This window comes from Anthonomus grandis, chromosome 8 (genome assembly GCF_022605725.1).
Source record: "Anthonomus grandis grandis chromosome 8, icAntGran1.3, whole genome shotgun sequence".
Lineage (NCBI taxonomy): Eukaryota > Metazoa > Arthropoda > Insecta > Coleoptera > Curculionidae > Anthonomus > Anthonomus grandis.
The window spans coordinates 16,016,398-16,035,735 of record NC_065553.1 but is presented as its reverse complement, the minus strand read 5'-3'; the positions used below and the strand labels follow the sequence as shown (position 1 = coordinate 16,035,735).

Genomic DNA, 19,338 nt, shown 5'->3' with positions numbered 1-19,338 from the left:
AAATAAAAAATTTTATTCTAATAATAAATAGGAAATTCTAGGTTAAAAACACACAAGTCTTTTCTTCTTCATGCAATTGTATTTTCTTATTAGAATTTTTAAATTCTCGAATAGCACCATCGAAAGGCTATTTTATTTATATTAATATTGTATATATTTTTTATTTTTCATTTCCTTAAATTGATAACCGGAATTATCTCTTTTAGACGAAAAGACTGATTCTCACTCCAACCATACTCCTCCGGTAACGTTTTCACCTAACGTGGTCGAACCTGCAACCACCAATAGAAAACAGGGCATACTGAAGAAAAGACGTAGCTTAGATGAATCGACTGTGATGAGACATAGAAGTTGCAGTCCTGACGTTGCTAATAAGGCTTCTGATTCTAGGTATCCAATCTCATCCCTTTTAATTTTTACTAATCTTTGAATTATATTTGTAATTAACATTTGTTATTATATTTTAGATCTATACTCAAGAATCAAAGAAGGTCTTCCCTTGAAGAATTGAGACGCACGCAATCCCCGGAGGTTCATATCCAAGGCATTTTAAAGCGGAAACCATCCAAAAATGAAGAAGAGGACTTTTCCTTGAACTCCCCCCAGGGAATTCTTAAAAGGAGAAGTGGAGCTAGTAGTGCAGGTAAGAAGAGCTCAATAACAATTTTCAATCAGCTATGGTAGTCGTAGTTGTTTATTAAACTTTAAAATCAAAATAAATTATTATATATTTGAATTTAGATATTAAAAACAGCATATTTATTTCTCTTCTCTTGATAATTTTTTCAAATTTGGTGAATAATTGAGCCGTTCAGCGGAAAAGTGGTCTAACTCCCTTAAAGTAGAAATTTAGAAAATTGATATTTTACATCTGGATGAATTAAAAAATCACAGTAACATATTCTTTACTTTTTTGTACATATTTATAATACGCTATACTAAAATTTAATATGGTAAACATTTTTACTGATTGCGCCCATTAATTACATTTTTGCCGCCTAATGTCATTCTTCCAGTAAGTTTTTTTCAAAAACATAGCGGAAAAGTGGTATAACTTGGAGAGTTATATCACTTTTCCTCGTAAAAGTTAACCAAATTTCACAAAACTGATAAACCAAAGAAAAATAATAGCTGTAGTATGTTTACTATGATATATATTACTGATAAAAGTGTTCAAAAAATATAGAGCTTGAAGAGCAAAACATTACTACTACTGATCTTGCATACTAAACTTGCAGTAAGGAAAGTAAGAACAAGTTATTAAACAAATTAATCTTCATCAGAATCGGATAATGGACCACTGTCAACAGCATCTTCTTTTGTCAGTAACTCCAGGAAGAACGGATGCTGAATCGGGGGAATTCACTGAAGAAGTTCTATCATATCTTTTTTCTTAGCTACAGTAACTGATCTACACACTACGTACCATAACACTAAAAAAACCTGACTAAACAAGAAAAAACGACTTTAATAGGACCTGGCGCGACATCGGAACAGCGTGGTGCCTTGACTTATACCACTATTCCAGCGAACGAATCCATTATGTTGACAGGAATAACGTTAGGAAGCTCTTATCCTAGCTAAGTTAAAATTTTGACTTATACCAGTTTTCGACTGAATATATTAGACCAGTAGAAACATAATTAATGGTATAACTCAAAAATTAAAAAATACTGACATATACCACTTTTTCTCTGAGCGGCTCAATTGGTGACAGCACTTCTCAGTAATTCTTTTTGATGGTGGTTAGTTAATACTGGACGGTGTCTGGATTTCACGAATTTTAAAGTAGAATTAAATGATTCACTTAAGTGCGTTGTTCCGAATATTGAAGTAATTGGATCTGCAGCATTTTTTAATTTCGGATAATTCGATTCTGGAACAAATTTCCCAAATTCGGTAAACGAGGTCGACTCGCCTTTTAATTGTAAAGCTTGAAATTCTCGCATCTCTATTAATTCTAATTTTTCAGATACTTTTTGGGTCATAATTATATTGGAAATGGAAAACACTTTAAATTACGTTAATTTCAAATGGGTTCAGAAAAAATTGTGGGGACGATTTAAAATATTTTGGGTCTTGAAATATATTATGGTATTTGTCAATATTCCTTTTAGCTATTTTATATACTCGTTAAGGTTTTCTTGTTTAATATTGGAACAATTTTTTTTTGATCTTGAAGTCTTGTAACCACTCGACATCATTTAAGACGGAAAAAGGAAATAACTTACTACTACTTATGCTGAGCTCAGAAAAAGTTATCCTTTTTTTTTAGAAATGCAATTATTGGATCAAAAAAAATTTGCAAAACGATTTAATAAGTTGTAGCTAGATAACCATCTAATAATGCAAAAGAAATTAAGTTGGAATGTTTGGAAGTTCTTCGTCCTTCATCTAATTGTTCAATGAAATGTTTGAATTGCCTTGTCGATAATTTTTTGCATTAGTGCGAATGTAATTTACAATGTGTAATAGTGTTTTCAGAACGTCAAGATATTTTAAATATTATTATGCGAAATGTTCTCGGTGCATGCAGTGAATCGGTATGAATTTTGAAATTTAGGAACCATATCTTAAAAGCTTAATAAGAGCAAGTTTTCAAAACTCCCCATCAAAAGTTTTCACTACGGAATTTAATGCATTTTTAATATTGACATCGAGGTCAACTCGTGGTGTATCTTGAAGTGCTACTAAATCTAATAATAATCTGTGATATCTGTCAATTCATCAAAGGCTAAGCTGAATGCAATATCGTTTATATTAATTTTTAATTCGATGTATTGTGATCTCGATGATATGGCTCGGGATAGAAATTAGTAAACCAACTTACTTACTTACAACTTATTTGGATTTAAAATTTCGCGTTTTGTACCAGCAATATTTCATACAAAACTGGCTTCGGCTACATTATTAGCTTGATTGCTAAAGGTCATGGAAGTTGACTGTTGTTTATTTAAATTTATTTTGCAGAAGCAAGTTTATCTGATCTTAATTTAGAATTTGGTGGATACTGATTAGAAAACTGAGGATGATTGGTTTCATAATATCGACGTACATTGCTAGATTTTGAATAACACATAATGTTTTCCCTAAATTTGTGTTATTAAAATAATAATAATACGTGTTACATACTACGAAACAAATTAAGTTACTTACTGTTACTGCTTAGGTTCGTTCGCGCAGATTTCGATCAGTCGCATATCATTCTTAATATGGACGAAAATGGAATTTATTACTACGTTGTACTTAGTCTTTCATAATTGTCATCAGTAATTTTAAAAGGATTCTGAAACACATACAGCACAATAATAACTTTTTTAATAGCACAAAAATTGAAAGGGAATTCGGGTATACAGGGTGTCCCAAAAGTCAACGATAAGCTGAAAAAGGGCAATAGACCAGGTGCTCTCTAGACCTTGTATCTTTTGACCATTATTTCCCAAATTTAACTAACTGTTCTGGGTAAAAGAAAATTACTTCACTGTTTGGCAGATGATTTCAAAAGTTGGCGTATCTATTACTATTTTTATTTTTTTTAGTACATAGTCAAATGTACGCCGCTGCTCTAAGCTAAGTTAATTTTATAGTCAAAATAAATAATGGAACAAAAATCAAAGTAAATGAAACAAAACTTTATTAGAATTACAACAAATTCTTTAAATTTGCCTACTACTTTACAATAATTAACAAAAAGTGAGAAATTAAAATTAAGAAAAAGTGTGCACTAATCCAATTTAAAACGTCGTATCAAGAATGGAGGCAGACAATTTGAACATTTGTTGCGACTTAAATAATCCTTTATTTCCTTTATTTTGACTGTAAAATTAACTTAGCTTAGAGTAGCGTCATACATTTGACTATGTACTAAAAATATAAAAATACACACCTATTGAAGCAATAATCTAGCAAGTATGTTACCATTTTGAAATCTAGATTAGATACGCCAACTTTTGAAATCACTTGCCAAGCAGTCAAGTAATTTTCTATTCCAGGACAGTTAGTTAAATTTGGGAAATGATGGTCAAAAGACACAATTTTCAACACAAGTTGCGCAAAAATCTGATAATTTCTTAAAAATGTGAACAGTTGTGTTTGAATTTAGTTTTGTAATTTATCGAAAATTTGTAGCCACAGTACTAAAAAGGTCAACAGGGGGTGTTAATTTTTTTCGGTTTTTCTATGAATGCCTATAATTTTAAAAGTACTTAAGATAAATTTTTTTTAGTATTTTTTTTTAATCCCTGAGCACTTGGTTTATTGCGCTTTATCGGCTTATCGTTGATTGTTGGGACACCCTGTATTATTGGATGGTTTTGATTTAAATTTACTATTTAGAAACATGCTAGCACAAACCTCCTCGCCCCTTTTAATTCCTATTAATATTTGGCCCTTTCACTAACCAGATCTATGTACATACCTTTGATATTAAATTTTTTTTAAATGTCCTTTTTGCTCCTTATTAATAAAACCTTAAAAAAAATAAAGTGGTACCTATTAAGTTATTTTTTTATTTTTAGGTAGTACTAGTAGTACTCCACACGTGTCCATCACAACAGCAGTAATCCTCGCAGCAGCTGGTGGAGCCGAAATGATTTTAGAACCAGAAACATCCCAAGATTCCGTCAAACCCATATTGAAGAAAACTAGGTGTATAGAAGAGTATGTTGTTAGGTGAGGCTGACTTTAAAAACTACACTTTGTTTATATTGCTTATTATTATACTTTTATTTGTGTAGTGAGCCCAATACATCATCTGACGGACCCAAACCAATCTTAAAGAAAAAATCCAGTACAGACACGGATGATGGCGACGATAGCAAACCTATGCGACCCATTTTGAAACAACCCAAAAGTAGTCAGAGGGAAGTGTTGGATACGGGGCAAGATGGTAGATATTCCAGATTTTCTAGTGGAAAAACTAACCGTAATTACTAAACAGTTTTTTTCTTGGGAGCACCTGAAAAGCACGATAAGCACTCGTAAATTTTTTTAGGTGACGTAAGACCGATCCTAAAATCTGCATCTCTTCGCGCGGAATCTCCGCGACCGCGCCTCTCGTTCTGCGGCGACACCAGCACCAGCTTAGACGAAGAGATGGAAAGGTGCAGGCGTGGCTCTCGCCGTTCCTTTACGATCTGTACCGATTATAACGTACAATCGAATGCGAGAGGTCACGAAAAGAGTGAAGACAGGGATTTGAGAAAGGCGCGCCCTCTGTCCGTTCTGGAGCTCGTCAAATCGTTTGAGAAGAACGTTGGGGTTTCTGGCAGCGCTGGAAGCACCGGAGCTGTGCCGAAGACCAAAAGGAACAGCGATAGGTATAGGACGCAACCGGTGACTTCGGAAGAGCTCGAGGAGAGGTATGTTTTGGTTAGTTAGGGTGGGTTAATTTTCAATTTAATAAATAATTAATAATTTTGGGGTTCAAGAAGTACTCTATTCTCGTAATGGAAATTATAACTCTCTAAAAACTTATATTTTAGTTTAATTCAAAAGGTGTTAAGTATCCGATATGTTTCGAATATAGAGATGTTCAGTTCTATCAGCGTTGGTGTGTGTATTTCTAAAGCCTTTGATTATGAGTATGGAAATAAATATATTGGAATTTCATTATACATAATTTGTAAGTTTTTTTAGACACTCAGTCAATTATGTGTGTGCTAATATACAGTGCCGGCCAAAAGTAGAGAAACTTTTAATTTATTTTCTAATTTAATAACCTATTTAAAATTTTTGTGACACCATGTATTAAAAATGTTTATCTTAGCCTAAGCCATAAATTCATACCAGAACAGTTTGAATATTTATCACAGGAATGTAAATAGTAAACAATATTTTTTTTACTTGAGGACATAAATAGAGAAACTTTTTGTATTAAATATTTTAAATTAAATAGGTCTCGTTTGAAGCAGTTCGTTTTCGATTGTGAAGAAGCCTATTTAGTATTAAAATGCCTCGAGGAATAAATTTATCTGAACAAATAAAAAACTTATAATTGAGATGCACAATGCGGGAGTGAAACAAGTAACAATCGCTAGAGAACATGATCTTCATAAAAGTGTCATTTGAAAACAAATCAAATTGTGGCAAACTACAGGCACTACTGCCAGCATCATAAAAAACAACATCTGCAACTGACAAGCTAATTAGACGATGTTCTATAAGAAATTCATTTTTCTCCGCCAAAGATATAAAAAAGGCATATCCCAGCATTTCCCTTTCAGTTCGATCTATTCGAAGACGTTTATGTGACGCCAACTTAAAAGCCAGGAGACCGGTAAAAAAACCTTTCAACAAATTCGTTTAAGATTCGCAAAAGAACACTTACATTAGACCTATAATCAATGGAAAGACGTTTTATGGTCAGATGAAAGTAAGTTCAATTTATTTGGGTCAGATGGTATGAGATGCGTTAGACGTCCCAAGAATGAAAAATTCAACCCAAAGTACAGCATTCCCACAATCAAACATGGAGGCGGTAATGTGTTGGTGTGGGGATGTTTTTCCGGGCATGGCGTTGGTCCATTGGTGAGAATAGATGGGATCATGAATAGCCAATATTATCTAAACATCTTAAGGAATAATATGCTTCCCTACGCCGAGGATAATTTGCCGTTAATTTGGAAATTCCAGCATGATAACGACCCCAAGCACACTTCTAAAATTGTTAAAAATTTCCTAACCTCTCAACAAATTCAAGTTCTGAAGTGGCCAGCTTAAAGTCCAGATTTAAATCCCATCGAGAACTTGTGGGAGCACGTAGACAAAAAAGTTCGACAAAAAAATCCGAATAAGTTCCGAAATAAAGACGAATTATTCCAAGTCCTAAAAGAACCATGGAGTGAAATTTCCGGAGATATTATACACAATCTTTTTGAATCTATGTCAAGACGGTGTAGTGAAGTTGTGAAGAATAACGGTTATGCCACAAAGTATTAGTGTGATTTTATCCACATTTTGTATTATAACATAATTATGTCATAAAAATAAAAAGTTTCTCCATTTTTGTCCTTAGAGAAAATAAATTTTGTTTGCATATTTTGTAATAAAATATTTGTTTTCAATTTTTTTTTATTATTTTCGTCACTACTAGATATAACCATAAACATTATTTACAATTACTTCGAATTAGTTTTAATAAGAAAAAAATAAAAATATTAAAAGTTTCTCCACTTTTGGCCGGCACTGTACTTCTATAAATTTATCTAAGCATCTGGTGAACACTAAAGATAACATTCCTGCAACCTATAGATCATGGGTCTACAAACTCAAATGTTCTCATCCTGACTATACATCGGGCAAAGCGGAAGGAGAATTGAAACTAGAGTAAAAGAACAGACCAAACTAATAGAAAATAACCTGAATAAGTTTATTAATGATACTTCTTCACCTTTTGCCAATTAATCATCGAGGCTAGACAAGTTCGTACCCGAGACAGACACAGAAGTTCTTCATGTTTGTCAGAAAGACTTAAGGTTGGACCTTTCAGAGATCCTCGAAATTAAAAAAGCTATAAAATCACTAGATTTTATTTGTGTCAATGAACAGACTAAGGTGTCATAAGACTCCAGTGAAAGGCAAGGTATAAGAAAAACCTAAAGTCATAAACATATGATTAATATATCTTATCAAAAAAGATTCTTAACTGAAAACAATTTTGTTACGTTTGCTCGCTTTGTCCATTTTTAATTCACATTTGTTTAACAAGGAAAAGCGGGATAATTTAAGTTCTTTACCTGAAACTTAAACATTTGGCACTAAGAAATGTAATTTTTTTATTATAACTATTAATCTTACCTTCTAAAAGAGATCCAATAGTTAAAAGTAATTATTTGTTTTATATTCAAAAACCAATTGTACAGAATACACGAAAATTTAATTTTGACACTAAGTTTTTATTAAATAAATTCAGAAAAAATAATTATTTAATAAAATATATAGATTTTTTGCAAATAACCCAATATTTCCAGGTATTATTCCAAATATTAACTTTCCGTGCTAATTGCTCTTATTAAAAAAATCAGAAGAAAAATGTCTTTTTTATCTTATATATGTGTAGATGGAATATTTTACATCCTACCCAACTATAATGCTGTTTGCTATACCTACTAATGACACTGTGCTTTTAATTAAAGATAAAACATGGCATGAAACGAATAAAAAAGATGAAAGTTTGATTATTTTAAGGTTAATTAAGAAATAGTTTTATTATAGCTTTTTTTCTATGACTAAAGCCTATATGCCGGAGATCTATCAGAATATATAAGACGGAGTGTGCTAACCATCAAACGTAATTATTTTATTATCATCATGTGGTCACAAATAGGATAAGGATGGTGCAAATCATTTTATATACAACCTGATTTAAAAACAAATTAATTTTGCAGAGGTTTAAAGAAGCCTACTATTCACAGCTCCAAGAATACACATCCATTACATTTAAAAAATAAAAAAAATTTTAAGATAAAAAAATATGTACATGAATTGACGAAACAGTGGGCTGCCAAGGCAGTTGTGCATATAGGTCTCCTGATGGACTCGTCATGCCCCACCGGGGGTTACCAGAGCCCAACGGCCTTAGAGAAACCGATAAGGCTCTAAGGAAAGTGTTACCCAAGTATTTGACCCTGGCGCGCGTAAGTGCTGGGCACTCCCTGACTACATGGTTAACAGTTTCATCCTCCTCACAGCACCATCGGCATTCCGGGTTGTCCGCAATACCGATAGTATGGAGATGGCTTCTTAAGTGCCAGTGACCGGTTAAAAGACCTGTCACTAGCCGAATTTCGCGTCTTTTTAGGCGTAGTAGATTTTTGGTGAGACAGGCAGAGGGCCCACCTATGTGCGCTTAGGCCTGTCTCATACCAGGGGACTCAGTCCACCTTCGGTGGGTCCACTTGTCCAGCAGACCCTTCATTGACACGACGAATATGTACATGTTTCGTTATTAAATCTTAAGGAAAATATTTTAGAAATTATAAACTAACATATTATATTAGGCTTGCTTTTATTATTTTTTGTTACTGGCTAATTTAGTTTAATTTGTTTTTGTTAAAAATCAATAAATATGAGCACATACAAATTCTATAAATTGATTGTGCACCTATTTATGATATTTTTGGAATGATTGTAAACCGATTTGAAATAAATATTTTAATTTTTTTAACACATTGAAATTTTTAGTCTGAAGTAATAACTAAATCATAAAAAAATGTGAAACATCAAGAGTATACAACTATTCTATGCAAAACTCTAAAATCCAGTAAATACAAATAATTTTGATACTGTTCCTAACAATATATAAAAATTAAAAACAATTAAATTAATCAGTTCACAAAACATGTTGTTAAAACTCTTGCAAACTGTCAAAGAATTTTTTTATCATTTTTTTTTACACAGTATGAAATAAAATATCGGGAAGTTTGCAAGTTTTTGCATTTAGGAGCAAGCGATTGCACATTCTTATATCGTTCTAAATAATGATTGAATGTTTGTGAGATTACTTCGTGCAACGCACATACATATATTATTTCGGTTAAACCTGGTTCTAGAGGCATTAGGCTTAGATATGAATTCGCATGTGATTTTTTGTCATCCTGCGTGAAGGGTACTATGAATTACAAAATGTAAACTTTATTAGAAACGTATTTTTCATATTATGAGGATTATAACCTTTTAGTTTTTACAAGATTTGCAAAGGCTAATAAATAGAACGTATAAAATTTAATTTTAACCTTAATAACCAGAGGAAAGATTATAATTTTAATATATTTACTTCATTTAAAAATCGATACAGGTGATACTTTTCCTTAATGTAACCTGGCACTTAAAGGATATGTTACACCATATATTATTTGCTATTGCGAATTTATCTGAATCCATTATAATACCTTCCAATATAATCTGATTGTTAATAAATCAGATCTCATCCGTTCATTTTGTTATAAATACACCAAAAATGTCAATATTATTTTTTCTAATCTTATCACCTGGCATTTATTAACTGGCTATCTCTCATTTTTAGCTACCGCTTAATAGAGACGTCATTATTTACCGAAAAAAAAGTTTAGTTCCGTAAAATTTTGAAAAACATAATTTTTTCTTGGCATCGTTCCCTCGATTTTTAAGATGTTCTAAAATTAGCACATCGCCAAAGTTTTCACTTGTTGTCCGTGCGTAGTGTCTGTGGCTTGTGTTCTAATTCCTAATTTTTTTTTTTCGTAAATAGTTTTACTTTTGATTACCTAAAAGTAAACAAATTATACAGGTAGGTTTACGTTTACATTTTTTTCATAAACACCGCACTTATTATTTCAATCAAAATTGAATATTTTGTTTGGCAGTAATGAGGCCGTAGGAATAGTTTAGCGTAGGCGGATTGCGAAATTTTGGAAATAGTTGTAAATATTTGCATGAGATCAGCTTCCTACAAACCTAATTCTAGACCGGATTTATTTTAAAATGTTTATTTTTGTGCCACTTTTACCTAAGATCCTGTAAAATTGTTATTTTAAACATTTTTAAATGTTATGCCTTGGCCACTGCGGAGCTCTCTACCCTTTAGCTTTCAATCAGGTTCGAATTAAATTTTTAACAAAGGATGACAACTTTGCAATAAAAGAAAACTATGATCTTGAAATATCAATTTTATTGGGAAATTTGTTGTTATTGTTTTATTTCAGATTTAACAGAAAATTTATCGTAAGTTTGCCAACCTAACTTAAATAAACAAAAATAGGCGCTAATAAATTTCATGTAGAATATATCATACAGGGTGGCCCATCAAAAACTTGCTGTATTGGTTTGCGACATGGAATGTGACAGTTTAAAAATTTCCTCTTTTTAAATTTTAGTGGGGGTATCAATTTCCCTTATTTCGCTTCAAGTGGGATTTTTGTACTTAAAAGGACATACAAAGAATTAATACCACTGGTTAAAGATAATTGATTTTTGTTAATAAATACTTCCTAGATTCATACAGCCACAAATTATTAAACTATCTATGCTTCTGAACAAACTGATCATTCATTGGCTATTAAATACCAGTAACAAATTTTTTTTTCTTAAAAGTGTTGACTGAATCACTTTGATGTCTAGGAATCTGAAGTGTATTTCTTCAAAGATTTAAATACTGAACATCTGTGCAGAATGTAATTTTTTCATGTAGGTATGATGAACTACAATTCTTTGTCATTTTATAATAAAAATATAAATATTACTTCGAGTTTTCATATTTCACCAGTTTAATTTTTTTATTTATCTGTGATGCGATTCATATGCTAATGATAAGACGAATACATTAATTTTGAGGTTTCTGTGACCATTTTTTATCATTACAGTCCCAACACCAATCATATACAACATCACAGTAAGCACACTTAGATAGAACAAGGAAATGGTAAAGTAAATTCCTAATCACAATCACAATGTAGGGTACTAAGGTATTAAAAGACAATAAAATAAAAAAATATTAAAATTAAACACCTAAATTCATTTTGTATGATATTTTTGAATATTAATTAATGAAAAACACACAAAAAAAAACACTGTGTACCTGGGGATAAATAATGTATGACGTTTTAAAGAAGTAAATACCGAAATAACAAAATTTAATGAAAAGTTAATAGTAACAAAAAAGTCTGTATTGTTGGCATGCTCCTAATTAAATTGTCAATATCGATTTGCTCAATTTATAGTCATTGTTCTTGCATTTTAAGCATATATCTTTATAATCCACCTTTATTATCAATAATTTTGCGGAGTTCAACAACCCTTGTCTGGAACACTGTTTCTTGATTTAAATCAAACATTTTTTATATACCCTAAACATGCTCGATAGGATTTAAGTCAGGGAATTACGCAGGCCATAGCAATGCCTGAATATTGTGGTGATCCAAAAAGTTTCTAGCGATTCTAAGTATAAAATGTTCACCAGATTATGTAGAGCGTGGGTGAACAATGTTGCAGAATTTTTGCTATTAAAAACCCTTAATCCGAAAACCTATCGAAACTCCAGCCCAAATCATTTAATTCCACCTTGGTACATGTCACCTTCTTCAACGGTTTGCAAGAGAAACGCGTTGCCAGGAGTTCGCTACAGTCTCAGCCTTCTGGAATCAGAACGTAAATCAAAGCTGGATTCATCGGTAAAAAGAATACCCGCCCATTCACGTTCTTGCTAATTCTGATGTTCTTAAGCCCATCCTAATCTCCTTGCTCGATCTCCACGTGATTACGTGTGTAGTAGTGATTACTTACATTACTATAGTTTTAAATGATATATTTTGTAGGGTTATGTCCATATTCCGGGGTTTTGTTAATAAGGTGAAGGTAAAAAAAGGTATTATTTTTCCAGAAAATTCGTAATTTTTATTTTATAACGACCGGTTTCGTGATTACAAATCTTATCGCATCATCAGGTCGAGGCAAAAATCAAAAAAAGGGGGGAGGGTTGGGGTAAATTGATTAGGTCCTAATAAGCACGCTCACTTATTATTATATAAGAACTAAGGTGGGCTTTTGGTTAATAATAAGGAGGAGAATAAATGCCTTAATAATAAGGCATTTATACACTTTATTGTGAGTGTGGTTGTTTTTATGTGGGTCGAACAAAGCATAGCTTTAAGATCAGGCTTAGTAAACAGTACAGAGTCGTTATTTGCAAAATACATTATGGAAACCGGACACCGTTTAAACATACAACAAAACCATGTAATTTTACACAGTACAAAACCACGACAACCTAATTAACCTAGAGCTTTTAGAAATACAAAGATTTTTGAACAGGGCAAAAGAAAAATAACTCAACATCCAGATTGATTTCCCTGAAAATAATGTAATTAAAATATTAATTAACTAATAATTGTCTATAAAGTTCTTTGAACCCCTCTGTCTTTAATTTTTGCCTTATGTTAAAACTTGCTTACTTAAAATTCGTCAAGCTTAAAGATTGTGTCAAATTTGTCCTTTTTTTCCTATTTTTCCAACTTCTAGAGCCACCTGTTTTTTATTTATTGTAACAAAAATCTGCAATTTAGATTACACTCGAGTACCGCTTACCTGGTATTTTTTTGGTCCGCAACTGGAATTTAACTGTTAATTTTTGTAGAGATAAGTTTTCTTTGTATGATTTTTATATAGTTTAATAAGTTTTACCTAGGTACCTCCACTTGTTCCTTTTAAAGTGATATGACAATTATCATGATTATTTTCACGTTTTAACTGTGTTGTCCGTTGTATGTTTTTTTTTTAAGAAACCTTTTAAAAGTATATTAAAAGTATTTTAAAATTTTATAATTTTTTAACAAATATATGTTTGTAATTTTTTAGACATATTATATTTGACAATTTTCGTGTTAACTAATGTAAGTACCTTAGTTCTTTTAAAATAATTAATGAGCATACTTATTAGGACCTAATCGGCTTACCCCAACCTAACCCTCCTTTTTTAATTTTTAGTACTCGACCTGATGATGCGATAAACTTTGTAATCGCGAAACCGGTCGTCACAAAATAAAAATTAGGAATTATCTGGAGAAATAAGACTTTTTTTGTTCACCTTCACCTTATTTTAAATGATAAATTTTCTTATTTTAATTTTGTTTTCTTGATATCTAATACTGTAGATTTCGGGACGTTACATTTTTTATCTTTTATATCTACATTTCTTACTTTTTCAATATAATCTAATATGTTACATTTCTCAGCAAAAGTTAATATTTTGTGGAGTCGTTTAATTTTTAGTGCCATTTTTTTACGGAAAGGATTAACCGCATGCATTAAAATCTACAAACAAACTGATTCTGACCGTACTGATCTGACGCATATTAAAGAAGCGACCAATAATATCGATTTGTTATTTAATAATACGAAATAAGTCAATTTTTTGATATTTGTAACCACCTTATTATTTTGTACGAATTATATAGGTATAAAATTCAGACGACCGAAAATTCCGTAGTGTCCGAAAACAGCGAATGTCCAAATTACTTGTAAGCCTTTTGTACTAACATTTTTTAGATGTTTATATTTAATACACATTATCAGGTAATTATAGCCAAAGGTGGACCATTGGCACTGTTTAAATATATCCAAATTAATCAGGGCTTTGAACCTACTTGCCATTTATAAATAGTACAGATAAACTGTGGCGGGATATGCAAATAAATAATTGTACTGTATTTGGCAAACAAGTGCATGTCGATAAAATAAACTTTAAAGCAGGAAATTAGCGAAGATTTATTTAAGAATTTTTATATGTATACATTTAAACTGTATATCTTGAAAATATGTACTTTTTGAGTTACGGTCAGAGCAAAAATTCAATCTTTTTAGATAAACGTTATATATATAAGTTTATTTTCACACTAAACTATGTTCTTAAAATTTGTATCATGAATTTTCTTCCGGTAAAAACCATCTGATCTTATACTTCTGACACTGATATATTTCTATTGTAGTCTTCTAGAAAATACAGGGACTTTTTTATGTTTGCACCTATGTCAAATGCTTATTTACCTATGAGGCACATATAAAAAATAAATTTATATCTAAATGAGCCTATGCTAAAGCTTAATTTTTATCAACTGCCTAAACACTCTGCATCTTTGATCTACTAAGATCTTGCGAAACTATACAATGATCATCAATTTTGTTTTTAGTCGAAACCTTCTACGTCAAGAAGAAGAACACTCTCCGCGACCTTCGCATCTAACGTATCATACGTTGACCAGCTTCTCTAGCTCATCCCGATCTCTGGATACCGGCACGTTAGACTTGACCTCCTCGCTGGAAGATGAGAGTCGTCTAAACTCGTTTTTATCATCGCCGTTTCATTCTACATCACTCCAAACGGTAAGTTAACCAAAAAGTAAGTGAGTTAATTCTATGTTTAAGAAGAGCGTTTTCTAAACTTAAATTAGTTACGCACTTACTTAAAAAACAAAAGTATTTTTGTGCGAGACTCTTATATTGTCAAACATTACTTGCGTTGATGGTTCCTCCTGAACTCTATGGATGTAGAAAGTATTCAAAGCATGCAAGAAATCTTGCTTACGTCTGATATTTGGAATTTGACGAAGACAAAAATAAATTAAGGGAATTGGGATGGCTTACAATAGCTAAGAGAGCCTTTTGCACGCTCTCTGTTTATTTTAAAATTATTAAATTTAAATTTAAATCTTACCTATATAACAAAAAACATTCGGCGGCAGTGAATCTTATGGTAGCTATACCTGCCCATAATAAACAAATATTTAAAAAGTCTTATTCATACTTAATTGTCTTTGATAAATATAGAGTTAAAAATTGTACAATGTCCGTGTAGTTTTTTAAAAGGCAAATGAAATAAAAACTATGAAGTTATGAAGATTAGAATACATTTAAATAAGTGAATTAATTTTACCTGTTGTCTTATCCTGGTTATCCCAAAATTAACAAAACCGTAAACACTCTCTATTTAATTTTTAATTTTCATGATATAACAAATAACAAAAACAGTAAATCTGAAATACTTACATTTATGCATATATACACTTTACAAAATTTTAGCCCTTGAAACTTAAAAAACATGCCATTAATTTACTCTTAATATAAATGCTAATCTATTATTATTTATATGTATATAAATATAAATGTGTGAGTCTGTAACTTGGAATAAATTTAGTAGTTCATATACTTTTTTTTTCAAACAAATCCTCGGAATTGTCCATTAGCATTTTTAGTTTCGCTCTTTTTGGTTGAAAACAAGCTTATACAGTGTGTTCCAAAAATAATATATAACGTCATCGACGATTTTTTCAAAATAGTAACCCTAATTTTTTATTGTGCATTTTTAAAGAACGTATCAAATTATACATAACTGCAAAATTTCAAGTTTATGTGCTTAACCGTTTTCAATATAGTTAAAATAAAATTTTATATCTAATATAAATCATAAAATCTGTTTTACTGAAAAAGTTGTTTAACAAATGTGTAAAATGTAGTCCATTTACTATTTAATATTATCCTAAATGTACTTGAAAATCGTTGAGAACATTTTTTCACGATTTTAATATAACACGAGTATTGCCTTGTAAAATTTTTTTAGTAAGGAAAAATGTGGCATTATTAACTTATCTTGAGTGTAAAGTCTTTTACTTTTTAATTGATCATCATAAGTCAATTTTTTTTAAATCTAAACGCAATGCTCTATTTAACTGAAAAACACAAGATTGAAATCTTCAAAATTATTGGATACAGAGATAGAACAAGAACTCAAAATGAGCTTATGGCCGTATTCAGAAACATATTTCGTGATTTACCACCGATATCGCAAGGTACTGTAAGCAAAATTGAAAATCAGTTTCTGAAAAGTGGCCACGTTAGAAGAACAACTATTTCTCGTAAATCTGTGCGCGAATTGAAAGTGAGTCTTCAGTAGAGGTAGGGTCTGACGGCAGAGAAATTTTATCCCTTTAAACTGACAATTCTCCAGGACCTCAAGAGGAAGCAGATAGAAGAATTATTCAATAATATATGTAACTACTGCAGAATAATATTGTTAAAACCAAAAATATTCTCTTTTCTGATGGGTCAACGTTTATGCTGAACGGAGAAGTACATCAACACAAGAAAATCCATGGTGAATGAGCGAGGCCAACAACCAGAGAAAGGAATTGTAGCCCAGCAATTTATAGGCTCAATTTTCTTATAATTAAATCTAAATAAAACAAGATATTTACAGTTTTTACACGAAGAACTAATTCCAAATCTAGTTGCTCGGTTTCCTGATCAAATAGAAGCTGATATTTTCAATTAAAACACCTGCTTTCAAAAAGATGGTGTTCCCATTTTGCACGTCCCGTTCGAAACTATCTGGATACTATATTTCCAGACAGATGGATTAGTAGAATAGCATCTCTCAAATGGCCACCAAGATCTCCCGATCTAACTTCTTTAGATATTTGAAATCCAAAGTATAGGTGTCCAAGCCCGCCAACATTGAGGAGTTAAAATATTATGCCAGAATAAGGCATGATAACAAGTTTTAAGATACATTTTAAAATAGTTAATGGGCTACATTTTGAAAACTTATAAAAGAAAAAAAAATTAGCAAATTTTTATTTTTCTTGAAAACAAGCTGTTTTAATTATCTTAAAAATCGGAAGTAATAAAAAAACTTAAAATTTCACAGCTATGTATTATAATCGGATACGCATTTTTTTTTTGAGAAGAAAATATATATGAACTTCTAAATGTATTCCAAGTTACAAAGAAAGGAAGCTGAAATTGCCTTTTATTCTTTTCTTTTATTTCTTATATACATATATTACATTAAACAATTTTTTTTTTGGCTAATTGGGAGTAATAATTCTTTATTATTATTAAGTTAAATATTTAATAACAGCAAAGTAAGTCTTTAATGGATTTTTGTATTTAGGTCGGAGTATCTCCGGAAAGCCCTGCCTGCCACAAAACCTCTTCAGACTCGGCGTTTCAGTCACTTGGAGACGGCCTAGAGCTAGAAGAGCCTCAGGAGGATTCGGAAGAGTTTCAGGGTATTCAAGCGGGAATGTCTTTAGCGGACCAGATGAAAAGCCTTGCGGAGGAGGCCCGGAAAAAAAGGCTGGAGAGAGGTAAATTCAAAAAACAAATTAAGGTTAATTAGAGCATATTCTTAGATTGAACAAATTGAAACTTTAATAAAACTATCAATATTTTATAAAGTTTATATAAGAATATTTTATCTCTGAATTGTATCTTAATGGGAAAACTAAAGAACTATAGGTAGTCATGGAGAATAGTGGCTTTTGTCAAAACTAACGAAAAAAATAGGTAGATTTGGATATATACTTTTCACTAGCAAAGTTCGTTGCAAAGTGACAAAACGCAGTCGACGACGACACTTGCAATAACACGCCAAAACTCACCTCAATTTGTTGAAAACTAATCGAAAACAGGCAAACTTAGAATTGGACAAATTGACACGTAACCTGCATGCCACCGTGAGTAACTTAGTGCGTGATAATACCCTCGTCGTGCTAAAATTTAGTTTTCCGCCACTCTTAGTAAAAAATCTACATCCAAATCTACCCATATTGCAAAAAACCTAACCACTTTTAGTGGATTTTCGGAAAAGCCGCTATTCTCCATAATTTATATCAAACTTATAAAAACTACTCAAAGCTATTTTCTTGCAATTTTCAGACCTTGGTGCTACTGAACGTCGTGGCATCCTTAAACCTCCCCACCCTGACTCTAACCCGTCCGCATTACCGCGACGCAGTCAATCGTTCGCGTCCCCGCGCAGCCTCCTAAACACTCGCGTAACTCCGCCGATCGACTCGGAATCGCCTCGGCATGAGTCGGCCTTTCGGAAAGTAAAACCGACGAGAGCCGAAACGTCCACGGATAAAGACGACGAGGGGATCTCGTGTAACGATTCGGGTTCGGATTCGGAAACGTCCGATCTTAAAGGGAAAACGCCGAAGTTTAACGTGAAAGTTAGCGGAGGTGATGACACGACGTCGGAGGGTGAAAGTTCCGGTGGACGAGAGGTGAGGAGTATTTTCAGCAGGGAGAACAGGATGAGTATGAGCTTCAGGTAGGTGAAATATTTAACATTATTTTTAAGTTAAGTGGGTAGTAATATTTCTGCCGTAGTATAAAGGCAGTAAGGACCTTAAGCAGCGAAAGGGATACAAATAATATAGCAATTCATCAAATATTATAGCAATTTTTACCAACATTTTTCCATAAACTGCAGAAAAAACAAACATCTTTAATAACGCAAAACAATATAGATTTATATACGTAAGATATTCAGAACATATTAGCAATATCTTATGCGGTCCTAGAGGATTATATCGGTCCAAAACCTTGTGTCTAAATAATAAAATAGACATTTTTTAAACGACTTTTACAATGACTCTTTGGAGTATTTTCAAATTCGAACAAAATAGGAGAAATATTTTAAAAATACAGTGGGCTTAAGGTTTAATTCTACCTGCTATTTTTTATCTGCTCCAATGCTCTGTTAGGCTTTTGAATTGATCAGCATTTTGTATCTTGTATAATCGAGACATGATCCATTTTTGTCGTCAAATTTAGTTTCACGCAGATTATTTCCTGTATTCTATTTTTTAGTAAAATAATGAATATTTAAGTTTGAATTTGAATCTGAATCGAAACTTGAATTTGAAGTATGGACAATAATATTTAAAAGATGCTTTGGTAGAAAAAATCATAAAGTGGTAAAATCTATTTTCCTAATCACTTCGGCATTTTGCTATTTTTTATGCACACTTTTTAATTTTCTCTAAGTAATTTTCGCGATGTTTCATTATTCAAATTTGGCAT

General features: G+C 31.8%; 1 protein-coding gene across 6 annotated transcripts in view; it reads left to right on the top strand.

Moving 5' to 3' along the window:
• LOC126739900 (supervillin-like) overlaps positions 1–19,338 on the top strand; it is a 292,907-nt gene that overhangs the window by 197,896 nt on the left and 75,673 nt on the right. For 5 of the 6 annotated variants that reach the window (XM_050445725.1, XM_050445723.1, XM_050445721.1 and 2 more), the window contains 8 exons: positions 207–390; positions 468–643; positions 4,518–4,671; positions 4,737–4,924; positions 4,994–5,360; positions 14,661–14,853; positions 17,420–17,615; positions 18,187–18,583. In XM_050445725.1, the coding sequence (XP_050301682.1) occupies positions 207–390; positions 468–643; positions 4,518–4,671; positions 4,737–4,924; positions 4,994–5,360; positions 14,661–14,853; positions 17,420–17,615; positions 18,187–18,583 (1,855 nt within the window). The remainder of the gene's footprint in view (positions 1–206; positions 391–467; positions 644–4,517; positions 4,672–4,736; positions 4,925–4,993; positions 5,361–14,660; positions 14,854–17,419; positions 17,616–18,186; positions 18,584–19,338) is intronic. The other variant, XM_050445722.1, reaches the window with a different exon arrangement.